Source organism: Oryx dammah, unplaced genomic scaffold (assembly GCF_014754425.2).
Source record: "Oryx dammah isolate SB20612 unplaced genomic scaffold, SCBI_Odam_1.1 HiC_scaffold_13, whole genome shotgun sequence".
Classification (NCBI taxonomy): Eukaryota; Metazoa; Chordata; class Mammalia; order Artiodactyla; family Bovidae; genus Oryx; species Oryx dammah.
In genome coordinates, this window is record NW_024070197.1 from 30,129,936 (window position 1) to 30,150,068 (window position 20,133).

Sequence of the window (20,133 nt, forward strand, 5' to 3'; positions counted from 1 at the left end):
AGGCTTCTGAGTGGAGCACCTAGGACTCCTGTGGGTCCCATCCAATGCCCACATGGGGCACAGGGGACATTGAGTAGGGCGCTGGGTCAGTCAGGTGGCCCTGGGAAAATATCTTAGGGGTAAGAACCTGAGATTCTGACATATAATACTGTGTGGATCACGATAAACTGTGGAAAATTCTGAAAGAGATGGGAATACCAAACCACCTGACCTGCCTCTTGAGAAACCTATATGCAGGTCAGGAAGCAACAGTTAGAACCGGACATGGAACAACAAACTGGTTCCAAATAGGAAAAGGAGTATGTCAAGGCTGTATATTGTCACCCTGCTTATTTAACTTATATGCAGAGTACATTATGAGAAACCCTGGGCTGGAAGAAGCACAAACTGGAATCAAGACTGCTGGGAGAAATATCAATAACCTCAGATATGCAGATGACACCACCCTTATGGCAGAAAGTGAAGAGGAACTAAAAAGCCTCTTGATAAAAGTGGAGAGTGAAAAAGTTGGCTTAAAGCTCAACATTCAGAAAACGAAAGATCATGGCATCTGGTCCCATCACTTCATGGGAAGTAGACAGGGAAACAGTGGAAACAGTGTCAGACTTTATTTTTTTGGGCTCCAAAATCACTGCAGGTTGTGACTGCAGCCATGAAGTTAAAAGACGCTTACTCCTTGGAAGGAAAGTTATGACCAACCTAGACAGCATGTTGAAAAGCAGAGACATTACTTTGCCAACAAAGGTCCGTCTAGTCAAGGCTATGGTTTTTCCAGTGGTCATGTATGGATGTGAGAGTTGGACTGTGAAGAAAGCTGAGCACCAAAGAATTGATGCTTTTGAACTGTGGTGTTGGAGAAGACTCTTGAGAGTCCCTTGGACTGCAAGGAGATCCAACCAGTCCATCCTAAAGGAGATCAGCCCTGGGATTTCTTTGGAAGGAATGATGCTAAAGCTGAAACTCCAATACTTTGGCCACCTCATGCGAAGGGTTGACTCATTGGAAAAGACTCTGATGCTGGGAGGGATTGGGGGCAGGAGAAGAAGGGGACGACAGAGGATGAGATGGCTGGATGGCATCACTGACTCGATGGACGTGAGTCTGAGTGAACTCCGGGAGTTGGTGATGGACAGGGAGGCCTGGCGTGCTGTGATTCATGGGGTCACAAAGAGTCAGACATAACTGAGAGACTGAACTGAACTGAACTGAATGCTAGGTGATCTTCTCCTGGGTCACCCTCTATTTTTTGAGAGAAAACTGAGGCTCTATCAAGACGGGGAAGCCTGGTGTGCTGCAGTCCATGGGGTCACAAAGAGTCAGAAACGATGGAGTGAATGAACTGAACTGAACTGAAATGAGGCTCCATCTGGTCCACGACTGGGCTTCAAAGATGCATGACAAGTGGGGTGGGGTGTCCTCAGGGGCCAGATCACAGGATGAAGCCAAGCTCCTGATAAGAGAAAGAGCCTGTGCCTGGAGCTCTGCAGACCCAGTCAGTGCGGTGCGGTCATCTCTCACCTCTGTACTGCCTGAACTATTGCAAAACTCTCCACTCTGGGCCTCACTTGCTGACAGTGCTGGCTATTGGAATCCCAGTTCCTCTGCCTACATCACCCCTTAGACCCTGACTCTGGCAGCTGGAAAGCTCACTCTAGGCGTGAGGGCACAGTCTGGAGGGAGGCCCACAGTACTGGGAACAGGTCCTGGCTCCATCCTCACTCTCTGTGTGGCCTCAGGCAAGGTGCTTCCCCTCTCTGATCCTCAGTTTCTTCCTCTGTAAAGTGGGGATCTACTCGGGACCCCAGAGGATGGTCCAGAGCCCTGAGGGAGAGAAAGGATGTGAGTGAACTTGAGCACAGAGGGAAGCTCAGCAAGGCTTCTTTGGGGGGTGAGGCCTGGCCCTCTGATTGCCTGGTGCCCTGGGCCCTGGTCAAGACCTCCGGAGTCAGAAGAGTCAGCTCTGGGACAGTAAGGAGTGGCAAGGCCGCCTCAGGAGAGGCTCCAGTGGGCAATTCCATCTCAAGACACAAGGAATCTGGGCTGGTGGGAAAGGAAGCCCATGGGCTGGGGCAGAGGGAGGAGGGATGTATGGATGCCACTATTCTCCAGTAACAGAGCTGGTGTTCCCCTACCAAGTAGCTTCGTGTTCTTGGAATGGTTTTCCCAGGGCCTGGGCAAGCTGGGCTGGGAACTGCGGTCCAGGGGGACTGGAGGGCATACATCTAAAATCCAAAAGGAGGGACTGCAGGTAAAGTGAGGGAGGGGCTTGGATGACAGCTTCCCTGAGACCCTCTGGGAAGGCCAGAGACTCATTCAGAACATCACAAAGCTCCACCTGCCACCCCTTCTAGGCAGACACAGGCCCAAGAGTTATTTCAAAGTGGAAAAACCTCATACTAACATTATGATGGCACCCCTAATGTCCCCAGTTCTTCTATCTGTGAACTGTGGTTGAGGGAGCCATATGATTTTTTCAGACAGTGCAATTGAAATCTGTGGCCACACTTACACTAGGGGGCAATTTTCGAGCACTTGCTGTGTGTCAGGCACTATTCCAGGCACTTTACAGCTAATTATCATTCAGTCCTCATAGCAGATCCACAAAGACAGAAAAAACACTATCATTGCCCCCATTTTACAGATGGGAAAACTAAGGAACAAAAAAACTAAATAACTTGCTCATACATATCTAGTAAATTGCTGAGCTGTATTGGGACCCTGTTAGTGAGCGTATGTGTGTGTGAATGTGTGTGTGTGACTAGCGCTGGGTATGTACACACTTGTCTGCATCTACTGAGAATGTCTACCAATCTCTTATCTGGTGGCTGGGTCCAGGTGTGCACGTTTGATCCTGCAGTACCCCCTTATGCTCACACACTCACACTGCTTACTGGGTCCTTCCCATCACCCTGCCTTGGGGAGGCTCCCTGGGTCCATCAGTCCGTGCCCTGCAGGGCCTGGTCCTTCTGAATTTGTGAGTGCCCCTGGCTTGCTCCCTTCACTCTGGGTCCTGGGGCTGGACCATCAGTGGATGGAGGATGCGCTGCTGGCAGGGGAGGGAGTTCCGTGAGTAGTGGCCCAGGGAAGTGAGAGTAAAGAGGCAAGAAGACTGGAATCCTAGGAGCACCCCCTTGTCTGGCACGGCCTCCCCCTCGACCCCAAGCCGCTGGGACCATGCCAAGTCATTCGTCTCCCTCCCATGGACAGAAAACCCCAGAAGTTGGGGGAAGAAGGAGAAGAAGGGGGAAAGTTGACCTGGGACATGGTCTGACGCCTCACCTGCAGGCTCCCCTACCCTCCTTGGAGCTTTCTGGCAGTGGTGACACCAAAGCTGGTATGTGTCCCCCTCACCCTGCACTTCCCCACAGGTGCCAGGGGTAGTGTGCCCTCAGGCCTGGAGGAAGAGGCCTGTTTGTAACTCCAGCAGGGTCTAAACCGACCCCTTGGTTCCCAACCCAGTCCTGCTCGCCCCCAGGCCACCCCCCACCCTCCAGGAGTCTCCCTTCTCTCACCTTCTTGTCCCCTCAATTACCACGTCAGCCTGTCACTTCTAAATCTAGAGCCCACTGGTGCCTTCTGTCCCCCCCGGAAGCCCACACTGGCCCTCTTCTTGCTCTCCCTGTCCCCTCTCTCATCACCACCCCCAACCCATTCATGTCACCCCACCCCGGATTAAACCTTTCCCAGGCTCTCTGTCACCCTCTAGGCCAGGCCCCCAGTCCAGCCTGCAAGGCTGCTCCCAGTCTGGTCTTTGCTGGCCTCTCCAGACATACAGAACTGTTTTCTCAGCACATCTCAACCTCCAGGCTTTTGTTCCTGCGGTTCCATCTGCCAGGAACGCCCTCCTCCCTGCTCCCATCACTCAAGCCTACCCGCCCTGGCCTGAGCCACTTCTGCTGGTCCTTCCAGTGTCAGCCTAGATGTCCTGCCTTCCGTGTCCCCCAAGTCAGGCCGGTCTATGCCTCCCTGTTCCTACAGCCCTTTGTGTCTCCAGTAACACACTATGGAATTGGAGCCTGTTTACCTGTCAGACTCTCTTACCAGCAGCTTGTGGGGACACGGGGATGAGAACAAGAAGCCTTCAGTGCTGTGTAAAGAGCTTGAACTTGCCTCAAGGGCGGCAGGGAGCTTTAGAGTAGCCGAGCAGCACGATTTGGAACCTCTCTGGTTTATGACTCTTTTCTGCCCCAAATGGACTTCCCAAAACAGAACTTCCCAGGTGGCACAAGTGGTAAAGAATCCTCCTGCCAATGCAGGAGACACAAGAGACATGGGTTTGATCCCTGGGTCGGGAAGATCCCCTGGAGGAGGGCATGGCAACCCACTGCAATATTCTTGCCTGGAGAACCCCATGGACAAAGGAATGTGGAAAGCTACAGTCCATGGGGTTACAAAGAGTTGGACACGATTAAAACGACTTAGCATGCATGCACAAAACAGAATTGGTCTTAACTGCAAGTAGTTCTCATTCACTCAGCAGCAGCCAGGAACTTAGTCTGACTGAGGAAGGGTGTACGTGGGACCAGAGTTGGGATGAGATGGTGGGAGGAGGGGAAGTCATTGTGTTCGTATTAAAATCCAGATGTCTCAAGGGAAGGGTATATTGATCCTCAAAACCAAACAAAAGAAAGAAATGTGTGCCCCACTCAAAAACCTCTGGCTGCTTTTCACCTGTTGTTGCCTGAGAGGGCAGACCCTGTCTTCTCTCTGTGACAGCAGCCTGACTGAGGCACTAGTCCAGACACCCAGTCCCAGCCTGTTCTCCCATGTCCTGGTGGTGCTCCGAGAACTGTGCAACCCCAGAAGTCAGTCTCCCCCAGCTGGAGGGAGAGGAAAGAGCCCAGGCAGGCCATAAGCGGGTGAGGTACTAGGGCTGGGAAGCTTGCATCTCACTTCCAAGGATCAGGGCCCTGGCCCTGCTGGACTCTGCTCTGTCTTGTGCAAGGGCCAAGACTGGGCAGCATGGACACAGGGACCTCCCCCAGCCCTAGCCAGAGGTCTCTGAGATCGGTTGTCCGCTGGATCCCCGGAGGCCTCAGGAGCCACCCTCTCCAACCCCAGGTCTCTGCCACCAGAGTCCACTCACCCTTCTGATCAGAGAGGACAACATTTGTCCAGAACTAAGCAGAGCTTTGGTGCCTAAAGGGCCCGGGTTCACATGCAACAGTCCCCATCCTCATACTTTGTCAGTCTCTCACTCAGCAAGCATCCTTTGACCCCAGGTCCTGCCTGGCCCTGGTATGGGAGATGCAGAGTGGGGTCAGGCTGATTTCCACTCTCAGAGAGCTTCTGAGGGGGGAAGAGGAACACTGACACCAACAGTGCCAGCCTAGAGTGGAATACACTGTCACGGACAGAGCTCAGGCCAGGCCCAGAGAAGGCAAGGAAGACTTTCCGGAGGAGGATCCTCTGGGGAGCTTGAGGTATGAGCTGGAACTTTCCATGGAGCAAGTGGGAAGAGGGGGAAGTTTGGGCAAAATCCCCCTAGATGAGAAGCATGCAACATTTCACAGGAGTCACAGAGAGGCTGACGCTCTAATGCAGCGAGCAGTCTCAGACATTTTCGGCACCAGGGCCTGGTTTTGTAGAAGACAATTTTTCCATCAACTGGGGAGGAGGGAATGGTTTCAGGATGAGTCAAGGGCATTACATTTATTGTGCACTTTATTTCTATTATTATGACATCAGCCCCACCTCAGATCATCAGACATTAGATCCTGGAGGTTGGGGACCCCTGCTTTAAGAGACATGACTACCCATCAGCCAGGTTTGAGTTAAAGTCTCTTAGCAGAGAGAGAGGGCTTCCTAGATGGCACTAGAGATAAAAAAAAAAAAAAACCCTTCCCATGCAGGAGATGTAAGAGACCCCAGTTCGATCCTTGGGTCAGGAAGATCCCCTGGAGGAAGGCATGGCAACCCACTCCAGTATTCTTGCCTGGAGAATCCCAGGGACAGAGGAGCCTGGCGGGCTACAGTCCATGGGGGTTGCAAAAGAGACACAACTGAAGCGATTTAGCACATAGCACAGCAGGGAGAGAAGGAGGCTGCCCGATGTGGCCACCCCTAGGGCTGAGCTCCAGCCCAGAAGGCTCAGGGCCTGCCTCAGAGTTCCTCCTGGACCTTCCTGCCCTTCTGCTTCTGCTGCCACTGCCCGAACTTGGTGGGAAGTATCTCTGCCCAGAGCTGCATTCGGGCCTCCCTTGGCTTCTGGTTGACCCGCGGCACCAGGCTGATTTCCAGGTATTTCTCCGCATGGTTGAATGGTGGCCAAAGAGGCAGCCCCTTGCCATTGGGGTCCCTGGGTGGGAGGAATGAATGAAGGAAGACCAAGTCCTCCTGTATTGCTCCCAGGCAGGCAGCTCTAAGTAGTCCTAGGCCCAAAGCCAGGCAGGCCTGTTTGCTTACTCACCCTGTCCAGGCAAAGTTGGTCCACTGGGCCATCATGGTGAGGCTCAGTTGCTGCTCCTCCTCCGTGGCTTCTGGAAAGGCTGTGGGGAAGGACAGACTTGGATCAGGTTCAGGTGTCCTGAAGGAGACTCCAAGGTCCCTTATGCTGACCTGGAACTCTGTTTCTGCAAGCCCCTCTCCTCCCCTGGTGGAGCCAGAAACCTAAGGATCGCTGGTCTGTCCATCCTCACCCAACATGGAGCTCTCATCCATGAGGAAAGGACCGCCAAACATGAAGGTCAACTCAGCCCCATGATCAGCCCGCACCCAGGCTGGCTTGATCTTTGCGAAAGAACTGGGTCGATGCTGGAACTCATAGAAGAAGATGGAGACCCCAGAATCTGTGGAGAGAGGGCTGGATGAGAGGTGGTCACCCACAGCCTGATCAGGCACTATCTTTGCTAAGCCAGGCTCATCATAACACCACTACCACTGATAATGATGATGATGACAAAATGATGAACAGCAAGCCTTTTCTGAGTACTTGCTAGATGTTCAGCACCAGTCCATGTGCTTTATGTGTCATCATTCAGTTCCTTCGTAATAATTTATGGGTTAGATTATTATGCATTATGATTGCCATTTTATTTCTTTAAATTTTTATTTATTTGGCTGCACCAAATCTTGTTGTGGCCTGGCCCGAGCTCTGTCCATGACAGTGTATTCCACTCTAGGCTGGCACTGTTGGTGTCAGTCCCCTGCATTGGGAGCCTGGAATCTTAGCCACTGGACCATCAGGGAAGCCCCTCCTATAGCCATTTTAGAAATGAGAAAATGAGCCCAGAAGGGTTATGTATCTGCCCAAGGGGTCACAAAGACAGGAACCTGGAATTGTTCTAGGACTGTGTTAGGGTTAGGCACAAGAGGGGTCCACAGTCTCCAGGATTGAATGCCTGATGATCTGGAGGTGATATCATAATAAATAGAAATAAAGTGTATAATAAATAGAAATAAAGTGTACAATAAATGTAATGTGCTTGAGTCATCCTGAAACCATCACCCTCCCACTCCTGGTCTGTGGAAAAATTGTCTTCCATGAAAACAGTCCCTGGCGCCAAAAAGGTTGGGGACTGCCGAACCATGAAGCTTGGAAGGAAGCAAGACTTTTCTCCCAGGAAGAAGGCTGAAAGCAGAAAAAATCACTCATGAGTCAATTGAATCCCAGAGAATTGGTGACAAGCCCTGCTGAGTGACCTCTGACAGGTCACTGCACCTCTCTGTGCCTTGGTTTTCTCCTCTGCAGAGTGTCCTGCCAGAGTCACCTCTCACTGCTGTGACACTGCATCCCAGGGAGGAAGTGGTGAGTCGGGGGCGCAGTGGAGGGAGAGGCCGTGTCACCCGTGACAGCTCAGCTCCTGGGCTCAAGTGGGAAGGGTGGGGCAGGTCAGACAGTGATAGGCTTACCTCGGAGCTCTCTTGCAAATTCCAACATGGGGAAGATTATGATAATGTCACTTATCAATTCCTGGAAGGCTTCTCGCTTGGCTGGTCCGTCTGACCTGCTGCCTAGGTATTCCTTTATGATGGTGGGCATCACCTCAGTGGGCACAGCCTGGGGCGAGAGGCCTTGTCAGATCCCACAGCCATGGCAGACCCTTCCAAGAGGTCCTGCATCCTCCTGTCTGGTGTTTTTCATGTCCCAGGGCTCGTGTGCCAGGAGGCTATCCACCTGCCTTCCTTGGGGGTTCTAGATGATGTCTGGGTGGGAAGAGGTCAAATCTGGAGTTAAGTGCTAGCTCTGCAATCACTGCTTGGCTGTGTGACCTCAGACAGGTTGCTGAACATCTCTGAACGTCAGTTCCTCCCTGTAAGGTGGTTTGCCAGCCTATGTGAATCTCAGAGTTCTAGCCCAGAGCAGGCGCTCAGTTGAAGTTAACTAGGAAGTTAGGGGAAGAATGAACCATGGGACTTCCTCACAGCTCCAGAGAGCAGTGGTGAGGTTGTGTGAGTGAGGAGGGATCTAGGGAGTCTCAAAGGAAGGAAATGTACATTGATTGAGCACCTCCTGGATACCAGCTCCCTGGGAGACTCTTCCAATACAGCATCCAGTATCTTTCTTAAACAGCTCACATAGGTGGGAAGTAGCATCCCTATTTATGAGTGAAAAAATGGAAGGTTAACTGTGGACAAGCAGCCAGGGTCAGGATTTGACTGCAGGTCCACCAGGTTTCAGGCATCCCAGGAGGTGCTAGTGGTAAAGAACCTGCCTGCCAATTCAGGAGACTTAAGAGACACGAATTCGAACCCTGAATCAGGAAGATCCCCTGGAGGAGGGCATGGCACCCACTCCAGTATTCTTGCCTGGAGGATCCCAGGGACAGAGGAGCCTGGTGGGCTATAGTCCATAGGGTTGCAAAGAGTTGGACACGACTGAAGCGACTTAGCACGCACGCACCACCTGGTTTCAGGTCTGACAGTGCCATCTTAAGCTCTGGAATCAGATGACTGGCACAAGCTCTGCCTCTGCCCTTTACCCACCACGAAGCCTTGAGCCTCAGTTTCCTCATCTGTAACAAGGATAATGAAAGTCCCTGCTTCACAAAGTTGTAATGAGGATTGGAGGATTTGAATGCCTCTCCTAGTGCTCAGCACAGCACAGTTCCTGGCAGAGAGTGTGTGCTCATTACGGGTAGTCTGTGATGAAAATGATGTGGTGATGATCTTTCTTTGAGAACCATGTTGTGTCATGTCCAAGGGGATTCCTAGACAGAACTAAAATCCAACAGTTGCCCCCCAGGCTTGGTGGCAGGTAGGTAGCTGGGTGTTGGAGGGTAAGGGGTAGAGACTGTGTTGGGTTTGGCCCCACTGGACTTACACTTTCCTGCCTTTTTCTCACCATATTTGTCAAGTAGGGCCTCAGGATGGCCAGCATGTCCTCCAGGCTCAGTTGATCCATCTTATCCAGGAAACCCCAGCCCTGTGGAGACACCAAGGCCCTCTCAGTGCAGCCTCATCACGGCCCATGCCCCTCACCCTCACCTTCCCAGCCAGCTCCCAGTTTGGAGCAGGCCAGTGTTCACAGCCCTGTGATCATGAGCTCATTATGGAGCCGAGTGTGGCCAAACCCACTAGCCTGAAGACCTCCCTAAGAATAAACTTCTAATTTAGGAGGGAGGGAAAAACACCAAATACAACAAGCAAGTGGTTAGCAGCAGTCTCGGAATTTGTTCAATATTTTCATAGAATAACATCAAGACCCCCAGGTCCTGTAGCAGGGGTTACAAAGAAAGTTCAAATGTTGTCTTTAAAATTAAATGTTGACTTTAGGAACTTCTCTGGTGGTTTGGTGACTAAGACTTTGTGTTTTCCATGCAGGGGGCCTGGGTTCGATCCCTGGTCAGGGAACCCACATGCTGCAACTAAGAGTTCGCATGGTGCAACTAAGACCTGACACAGCCAAATAAATAATAAAAATAAAATAAATAATTTTTTTTTAAATGTTGGCTTTGCATGTCACAGTTTTTAAAGCTTGGTCTCTGGTTTAAGTCCCAGCTCTGCTACTTACTAGGTGCATAACATGAACCAGTTACTTAAACTGTCTACGTCACAGTTTCTTAATCTGTAAGTGAGTAACAGTTGCTCAGTCATGTCTGACTCTTTGCGACCCCATGGACTGCATAAGTCCGTGGAATTCTCCAGGCCAGAATACTGGACTGGGTAACCTTTCCCTTCTCTAGGGGATCTTCCCAACAGGGATCGAACCCAGGTCTCCCACATTTCAGGCGAATTCTTTACCAGCTGAGCCACAAGGGAAGCCCAAGAATACTGAGCTATGAGGGAAGCCCCTCTTAATCTGTAAAAAGAGTGACAATATCTTGCCTCATGGGATTGCTATGAGGACTGGGTGAATGCATAAAGGCCTTGACAGAGTAAGCAGGATAGAAAGGTTAAAGTTATTAAAGTTATTTTCATGGCTCCCAGACTCTTGGCTAATCTTTATAGCAACAGGAACAAAAAATTCACAGATAAACAAACACAAAAAGGGTATACCCAAGGGGAGACGTTAATCTTCACTAGGAATTAAGGTACTAAAGGCCACAGAAGCTAAAGTAGCAAAACTTTTTAAACAGTTGTTCTACAAGATCAATATACCAATTGCTCCTATACACTAGCAATGAACAATCTGAAGGTGACATGAAGAAAACAATTTCATTTACAATAGCATTGAAAAGAATAAAATACTTAGGAATAAATTTAATAAGGGAAGTACAAGACTGTACATTAAAAACTAGAAGACATAATTGAGAGAAATTAAAGAAGACTTAACTAAATGTGAAGATGCTCCATGTTCATGGATTGGAAGACTTAATATTGTTTAAATGACAATACTTCCCAAATTGCACTAGAGATTCAGTGCGATCCAATCAGAATCTCAGTTACTTTCTTTTTTCTTTTCAGGAATGGACAAGCCCACCACAATTCACATGGGAATGCAAGGGACTCAGAATAGCTAAACAATTATTATGGACTGATTGTGTCTCCACATAAATATACGTGGAGTCATAATCCCCAGTACCTCAGAATGTGATCTTATGTAAAGATGAGGCCATTAGTCAAATTCAGATGATTACAGAGGTAATCATTGGGGTGGGCTGTAGTCTAGTATCAGCTTCCCTGATGGCTCAGTGTGTAAAGAATCTGCCTGCAATGCAGGAGACACAAGAGTCACATGTTCAATCCCCAAGTCAGGAAAATCCCCTGGAGAAGGAAATGGCAACCTACTCCAGTACTCTTTCCTGGGAAATCCCATGGACAGAGGAGCCTGGCGGGCTACAGTCCGTGGGGTCACAAAGAGTCAGACGTAACTGAGCGCAGAGTATTCTCTAGTATGTCTGGTGTCCTTGTAAAAGGGGGAAATTTAGACACAGAGGTAGATGGGTCAGAGGGAAAGCCAGAGAGAGAACGCCATCTATAAGCCAAGGAATACACGAGGCCAGCGGAAACATTAAAAAGAGGCATAGATACTCTCTCACAACACTCAGAAGGAACCAATCTTGCTAACATCTTGATTTCAGACTTGTAGCCTCTAGGACTGTGAGACACTTAATGTCTATTGTTTAAGCCGCTCAGACTGTGGTTCTTTGTTATGGCAACTCTGACAAAATAAAACAGCAGTCTTGAAAAAGAAGAACAGAGTTGAGGAATTTACACTTCCCAATTTTAAAATTTACTATAATACTGCTGTAATCAAGATACTATGGCAGCGGCATAAGGATAAATTAATGGAGTAGAATTCAAAGTCCAGAAATAAACTCCTTCATTCATGACCAGCTGATTTTCAATAAGGGCACCAAGACAGTTTAATAAGAAAAGAACAGTTTTTTTCAACAAATCATGCAGGGACAAGAAGATATCACATGCAAAAGAGCCCTAGCTCACACCATATAAAAAATTAACTTGAAATGAATCTAGACCTAAATATAACAGCTAAAACTATAAAATTCTGAGAAGTAATCATAGAGGTAAATCTTTATGACCTTGGATTTAGCAATGATTTCTTAGGCACAACAACAAAAAAAGGGCAAGCAACAGAAGAACAGATAAACTTCATCAATTTTTTTTTTAATTGTGTGGCAAAGGATACTGTCAACAATGTGAAAATACAATCCACAGAATGGGAAAAATATTTGAAAATCATATATCTGATAAGGGACATCTATCTGGAATATACGAAGAATTTTACAACTCAACAATAAAAAGACATAATTCAATTTAAAAATGGGCAAAACAGAAGACAGTTCTCCAAAGGAAATATTAAAATGGCTGATAAGCACAAGAAAAGATGTTCACCATTTTAGTCACTAGGGAAGTGCAACTCAAAACCACAATGAGATACCACTTCACACCCACTGGGATGACTACAATCAAAACAAAAGATATTAACAAGCATTGGCAAGGATGTGGAGTAATTGAAATCCTTACACACTGCTGGTGGGAATTTAAAGTGGTGCAGCTACTTTGAAAAATAGTTCAGCAGTTCCTGAAATGATTAAGTATAGACTTACTCCAGGACCCACTGGTTCCATCCCTGAGTATATAACCAAGACCAATTAAGGCATATGTTTGCACAAAAACTGGTACACGAACGTTCATAGTAGGGGGATCCATAAGAGCCAAAAACGTGGAAACAACCCAACTGTCTATCAACTGATGAATGGATAAACAAATGTGGTATATCCATACACTGAACTATTCAGCCATAAAAAAGAGGGAAGTACTGATACCCACTACAACATAGATGGCCCTTGAAAACATTATATTAGGTGAAAGAAGTCAGACACAAAACCCCACATATTGTATGATTCTACTGTATGAAATGTCCAGAAGAGGCAAATCCATAGATTTGACAGAAGGTAGATCAGAGACAGAAAGTAGATTCATGGTTGCCAAGTGCTGGGGTGGGGGCCATGAGGAGGGAAGGGAAGTGACAGCTAAATGGGTATGGGCTTCTTTCTGCGAGATGGTGAAGCAAATGTTCTGGAATAAGATATGGTGATGGCTGCACAGCTTTGTGAGTGTACTAAGAACCACTGAATTGTACACTTTAAAGAGGTAACTTTTATGCTATGTAAATTATATTTTTAAAAAGTTGACATTTAAAAACTTGTGCTCTGCAAATGCTGGTAAGGTTGCAAGAAAGCCTGTAGACTCCTGGGACTTCACTGGTGGTCAAGTGGTTAGGACTCTGTGCTTCCACCACAAGGGGCCTGGGTTTGATCCCTAGTCGGGGAACTAAGATCCTGCAGGCCTCACAGCAGTCAAACAAAATGAAAACAAACAAACAAACAAAAAACCTGTAGACATTGCTGGTGGCAGTTTGAATCAGTGAAGTAATTTCAGAAAGTGCGGTACCAATAGCAACATGTAAGAAGTGGAGAGGTTTCCATTAGGAATACAGATTATTTTCCATGGCTAAAGCTTTCACCGTGGATACTTAGTAAACATCTAGTTGGCTGAAAATGTTATGGTTGTGCTCCTATGGACAGTGGAGGGAACGCCTGCACTAGTGATGGGGTGAGCAGCCCTCTGAGTCACCAACTCTGAGAAATATCTTTAGCTACAAAGTCCTGGGCACAGCGTTCCACACCAGACAGGTTTGCCTATGTCTTAGGAGCCAGCCAAGTTGGCTCTCTTTCACTGTTAACACTCACAACTCAGTGTTGCAAGTGTGGGTGCAAGGCTGCCTACCAGAGTCCAGGGCACTGTTTCCCCTTAACACTCTTCTGCCATTACATACACACACACACACACACTTGGACTGTAAACTCCTACAAACTTCATTGAGTATCAACATTGCTTAAGGCTTTCATCTAAGAAGCACCCAAATGTCCCCCTGGGGATTAAATCCAAGGGATTTAATCAGAGGACAAAAGCTGTGGACATGAAGACATTCACTGCAATATTAGCTTCAGTGATTAAAGTGAGAAGCTGCCGAAGCAATGAAATGAAGGAAAATTATGAGACGACCCTTTCTTTGTGGAAGGTTTTGCAGGCATTAAATTCATTAATTGTGAAGATGGGTGGAAGAGTGAGAATGAAATATGAGAAGGAAGGAAATATGCTTAGAAGGAAGGTATGATGGTGACACTCTGCGTGGGGTGTTCTGTGCGCCTGCAAAGGACTGGAAGGCATGTGGGCCATGATGTCTCCCAGTGACTTGACTTTGTCAGAAACCTGGGAATCTCAGGGGGTTGGTTTCTCAGGTACAGAGTCACACAAATTAGTCTCATAGAGTCTGAATTATAAACCAGACACCAAGGCAGGAATATGCCATGGATCAATACTGCCTAGAAAGTACAAAAATGTGGTCCCTAAGAAGGAAATATTTGCTTTGAGAAAATGAAACTGGGTCAGCCTCTGCTTTCTCACCTATGAGACAGAAGGGTCTGAGCTCACACACATGGAGATGATGTCGGGGTGGGAGAGAACCACGTGGGGCAGGGAGGGCCTTGAAGGGCACACTCACCCTGGGGATGAGCCAGCCAAACTCGTGGTTGTTGACACCAAAGAGGAAGGGCACAGAGGGGAACTGCCTCTCTCTCAGGAGCTCCTCAGCGCTCTTGGGAAAGAAGGTGCCATCGATGTTGTATGAAGCTGTTTTTTTCTGCAGGAGAAAACAAAGCAGAGAGCCTCCCAGTCAGGCCCTCAACAGATGGGACCCTAGAGATCCCTTGGCTGCCTGCCTGGGTGGCTGAGCCTTAAGGAGAAGAGAGGGGATGAGATCACCAAGGTGAGAAGACTGGAGGGAGTCGGGAGACCAGGCCCATGATGCTTCTAAGCCGTCTTCTTTGCTAGAAGACCCTCAGGACTAGGGTGGCCCCCCTCTTCATGCCCCCAGACCCTTCGCCTCCCAGGTAGCTGCCTCACCCCACACTGCTGATTGCCCCTCTGCTCCTGCAGGCACTGGATAGAATCCCCTCTGAGTCACTGCCCACTGCCATTCCCCAAGAAGTGAGCATACCGACTTGTAGGCGAGGATCATCTCCTGGCTTGTCTTCTGCCGAAGGCACTGCACCATCTCAGCCGAGGAGTCAGACTTGCAGGCCAAGGAGTCTGCGAGGGACTGGGGACAGACAAAAGTGCCCTGACTCCCTCTCACCCATCATTGCCCTCTGCCTTCCACAGAGAGAGGACGAATTTGTAGGAGAAACGGGGCAATGATATGAGACAGGACCTTGACACTGGCCAGAGATCTACCACCAACTCAGATAAGCTTTACTTGCCCACCAGCTCGGGTGGTCCTCAGGCACCCCATGTGTCCCCCATTACGTCATTACTGTCATTATCTGTGTGTGTGTGTCTGGGGTCCTCTACCCCTGTGAAAATGGTGTCATTATCTAATTAACTCTAGTCCCAGAGTCAGTGGGCTCAAAAAAGTTTTGTGGAGTAAGGGAAGGAGGTGATGCTAGTTGTAAAGAACTTGTCTGCCAACGCAGGAGATGTGAGAGACACGGGTTCGATCCCTAAGTCTGGGAAGATCCCCTGGAGGAGGGTATGGCAACCAACTCCAGTATTCTTGCCTGGAGACCACCATGGACAGAGGAGCCTGGTGGGCTACAGTCCACAGGGTCGCAAAGGGTTGGACACAACTGAAGTGATTTGGTATGCAGGCACGCAAGGAAAGCAGAGAGGGTTTAGGTGGGGAGGGAGTCATGTGTGCGCTACTCTGGCAGGGAGGGGACCATGGTTGGTGCTGAGGCTGGAGCAGGGTCAGGTAGCCCGTGAGGCTGGAGGGATGGCTTCCGGGACCATGTCACACCCTAGGAGCTCTGGCAGTTTTCCCTGAGTTCTCACTGGTCGTGTGCTTCCTTCAGCCTAGTGTGTCCCTCTCTGCCAGCAAGGAGCTGGCTACTGGTAACACCTCCACTCTGGGACTCCAAGAGCAAGCATAGGGCAGGTGAGAGAGTGAAACAAATGCAGACCTGAGCCAGGAGCCGGGGGTCAGGATCCAGTAACCCCGGTATGGTGATGATTCCACTCTGTGCTATAGCTCTGTGGAACAGCCCTGCAGCCAGCGGGGACAAGACCTGGGGGCAGCGTGGAGGACAGGTGGCTGTCAGAGGAGGGCAGAAGATCTGGGAAGTCTGGGACCGCAGGAGATACCATTGCTGGCTCCCTCCCTGGGGTGACTCACCAGGGCAGAGACGATAGAGGCCCCGCTGGATTCACCAAAGATGGTGACAGAGTTGAAGTCACCCCCAAAGGGGGTGATGTTTCCCTGCACCCAGCGCAGAGCAGCCACGGCGTCGAGGAAGCCCCAGTTGCCAGGAGCACACTTGTCCCCAGTGCTGGCGGTTGGGTGGGGCAGTGGTTAGGGGCGGCTGGATCCCCTGACAGATCTTCCTCAGCCTCTGAAGTTTTGCTCTGAATCAGCCCTTGGGTTGCCCCACCTTCCCTTGCTTGTCAATCTGGCCTGGCTATGAGTGATACCCGGTAGCCAGATGCCCAGTATGTGGGATGGATGGGCCTGGCTGGGCAACCTGCCAGCTTTGGGTCTCCAGTGGCTTCTGGAATGTGTTGTTCTTTGACCCTACAGACTCTGTTGACCCACAGGCCAGGAGCCAAAGTCTTGTGCCCAAAGGCCCAAGTCCCACTGTCAAACCCTGGCTTTGGCTGAGCCCCTCCCCCAAGGGGGTGGAGCCTCAGCTGACTCTTCTCTGCCCAGCACCCTGCTTGTCTGGGACCTGGTCTTGCTTCGAGCTCTGGACCCTCACCCTGTGCAGTCACTGCCCTCCGCCAGGCCTGCTGCCTCACCTGAAAAAGCCAAGGAAGCCCAGGCGGTACTGGACTGTGACCACGACCACGTCCCCGTAGGCGGCCAGGGCAGACCCATCATGGGAGGTGGCGGTGCCAGTCACGAGAGAGCCCCCGTGGAACCACACCATGACCTGCAGAGGCGGCCGTGGGTCAGTGATCGCGGCTGCCCATTGACTGGCTCAGGGCATTCTGGGGACTCCTGGAGCGCTTTCGGAGCGGGGGTGGGGAGGGGTCAGGCCTGGCCGCGCTGGCTGGGTGGATAGGGCCCTCTAGGCAGCTCACTGGCCTTCCTGCCCCCGAGGGGGCCTCAGCCGGGCTGTATATGTTGAGGATCAGGCAGTCCTCCGAAATGGGGAAGGTCTGGTGCTTTCCGTCCAGCGTAAATCTGCTGTTGTTCATTCTCTCCAGATCCTGCGGGCAGCTGTGGCGGAGGAGGAGCCCGAGGGCCAGGGGGTCAGCTCCACCAGCCCAGGTAGCTGGACCCCTGCCACCTGCCTGCCTGCCCACCTCCGCGGGGCTACTCACATGGCGTGGGCCCTACTGGCATCTCTCACACCTTCCCAAGACTCCGCCGGGCGCGGGGCCGAGAACCGGTGGGGCCCCAGGGGCGGCTGGGCGAATGGGATGCCCAAGAAGACGTTCACAAGACGGTCCGTGCCCTTCACGCCCACGCGCCGGCCTCGCACACGGCCCAGGGGTGTGTCCACTTCAGGCTGAGTGGCCCCCGGCCCTGAGGACAGGACAGAGGGCTGTGGGGAAGTGTGCATGGGGTGGCAGATGGACCCGCTAGTCTGCTCTCTGAGCACCTCCTCTGCCAGGCCGGGTTCTGAGCACTCTGATGAACTGCCCCAGCCTGCCTGTGAAACGGGTCTTGTGACTACCCCCTAAATCCTCTCCCCACCTCTCCTCCAAGTTGAGTCAGTTCCCCCTAGTGAACAAGCTAAACCGCCCTGAGACCCACAGGCCTGCCAGGTGGGCAGTGGGTAGTCGGCTTGGGCCGGCTACTTGCCCTCTCTTAACTCTCACCTGTTGAATAACGTGTGACAACCTTATCTTTTTGTATTTTCTGTTCTGATATTTTGACATCTGTCTTGCTGGCTCTGCCCTCCCAGGGCTAGCCAGTTCTTAGAGATGGTAAACCACTCACTGAGACATGTGCCCTTCACAGTCGATCCAGAGGCCATGCCCCTGGCCACCGCCACCTCTGGGCACCCTCCTACTCCTGGCAACTAACCACCTGCCCTAATCAATGCAAGGCCAGGTCCCGGACATCTAGGGACAGCCCCATGCCCCAGAACCTACTGAAACCATTCCAATGAGCTAACCCAGACCTACACTGCCTGTCTTACCTGTTCCTCCCACAGGAAACAACAATGAAAGCTCTCATCCACATCCCTCCCAACCCTGTTCATTTCCTCTGCCTCCTGAGGGACCCCTGCTTCCCTGAGTGGCCCTGTTTCTAGCAAATGGCAAGTAAACTTTTTTCTCATGATAATCATTTCTATGTCTGTGTCTTACTGATTAAATGAAATCCTAGGAACTCTTAAAAACATGACAAACTGCACTTAAGAATGGTCAAAATGGTAAATTTTATGTTTTGTATATTTTATCATAATAAAAAAAGAGATGGGTAGCATTACCTGGATGGTTGCCCCTGCCCAGAGAGGATGTTCAACCCTTGGCATTCCGCTGAACAACTGAACAGAACAGAGGGCTCCTTCTTTGAGCAGGCTGCCCACTTCCCTGTCCCTACCCCACTCTTGCCCCCTCCTCCAAGTCCTCCCACCAACCCAGAAGCTCAACCTCTTCAGGCCCTGTGGGTGTGTCTTACCAGTGTCTGTAGCAGAGAATGCCAGGAGCAGACAGGCCACCTAGACCAGGACCCCAGACCCAGTTCTCACCACTGTGCCCATGCTTCTTACTCACACTCAACTGTGGGCAGAAGTGGTGGAAGGTGGAACAACATCCCTGCCCTTTGGCACAGCCAATCTCTAAATGGTTGTTAGGAAAGCCTCAGCAGACCGCCCCCACCTGACTGGTGGCCAGTCCAAAAACCCAGAGTCTAGCACCCAGGTTGGGGGAGGAGGGAGGTGGGGCTGGGAGAGCAGCCCTGCCAGCAGGAGCCTGGGTGATATGACAGCCTTAGGCAGGGGAAGGTGCTCTGCAACCCTGGGTTCAAGTTCCAGCCCTCCTGATACCAAGACTTCCAGGACACTTTGTACACTCACTGCAAGACACACATATCACCACCTGAGCAAGTAGTGGACGTGACCCTGGTGCCAGTTCTGCTCTGAGTGAGCCAGCTCACGGGGCGGGGGGGGCCACTATCTGGTCCTACCTGCTGGAGGGGCACCTGAGCTCTGCCGCAGAGTAGAGGGAACTGGGGTTGATGCCCCCCTTTTTTTAAAAAAAAGTATTTATTTTTGGCTGCATCAGGTAAGATGTGTAAGCAAGATCTCCCGGCTCAGGAGTTGGGGGCGCTCAGGCTAAGATCCCTGGAGGTATGTGGGATCTTAGTTCCCCCACCAGGGACTGAACCCTCATCTCCCTCATTGGAAGGCAGACTCTTAACCACTGGACCACCAGAAGTCCCCTTTTTTTTTTCTTTTTAAATCAAGTCTTCCCTTGTAGCTCAGTCAGTAAAGAATCTGCCTGCAAGGCAGGAGACCTTGGTTTGATTCCTGGCTTGGGAAGATACCCTGGAGAAGGAAGTGGTAACCCACGCCCCTATTCTTGCCTGGAGAATCCCAAGGACGGAGGAGCCTGGCAGGCTACAGTTTATGGAGTCTCAAGAGTCGGACACGACTTAGCGACTAAACCACCACCAAATTCATATTACAATGAACCATTATAAAGTATACAATTCAGTGGCATTTAGTGAATTTGCGATTTCGTGCAATCTCTCTAGTTACAAAATTCTTTCATTACCCCAGCAATATATCCTACCCATTAAACAGTCACTCTCCATTCCCGCCCCTACCCCCTCACCTTCCATACCAACACCCCCATCCCCTGATGAGCTGATAACCATTAATCTGCTCTCTAACTCCAGAGATTTACCTATCCTGGATGTATCGCATTAAAGCAATCATATGATATGTGACATTTAGTGTCTGGCTTCTCTCCCTCAGCATGGTGTTTTGGAGTTTCATCTAAGGTGTAGCACATATCAGTACTTACTTTTTATGGTCAAATAATATTTCACTGTGGGTGCACCAACATTTTTTCTATCCATTCATTCATTGAAGGGCATTTGGGTTGTTTCCTCCTTTGGACTCTTATGAATTACACTGTTGTAAATATTTGTTTATGAGTTCCTGTGTGGTCCTATGTTTTCGTTTCTCTTGGCTGTAGAGCTAGGAATGGAACTGTTGGTCATATGGTAGTTCTGTGTTTAATGTTTTGAAAAACAGACAGGCTCTTTTCCAT

General features: G+C 50.2%; 1 protein-coding gene across 1 annotated transcript; it reads right to left on the minus strand.

Annotated features, from left to right (window-relative positions):
- Nucleotides 1-5,639: 5,639 nt before the first annotated feature.
- Nucleotides 5,640-18,741, minus strand: CES3 (carboxylesterase 3). The gene is made up of 13 exons (XM_040253421.1): nucleotides 18,536-18,741; nucleotides 17,230-17,434; nucleotides 16,987-17,125; nucleotides 16,702-16,835; nucleotides 16,082-16,235; nucleotides 15,870-15,974; nucleotides 14,909-15,010; nucleotides 14,414-14,551; nucleotides 9,284-9,364; nucleotides 7,852-7,999; nucleotides 6,639-6,788; nucleotides 6,410-6,488; nucleotides 5,640-6,298 (listed from the first exon to the last, which is right to left on the minus strand). The coding sequence occupies exons 3-13, from the start codon at nucleotides 17,101-17,103 to the stop codon at nucleotides 6,103-6,105; spliced, it is 1,404 nt and encodes a 467-aa protein (XP_040109355.1). The 5' UTR covers nucleotides 17,104-17,125; nucleotides 17,230-17,434; nucleotides 18,536-18,741; the 3' UTR covers nucleotides 5,640-6,102.
- Nucleotides 18,742-20,133: the final 1,392 nt, after the last annotated feature.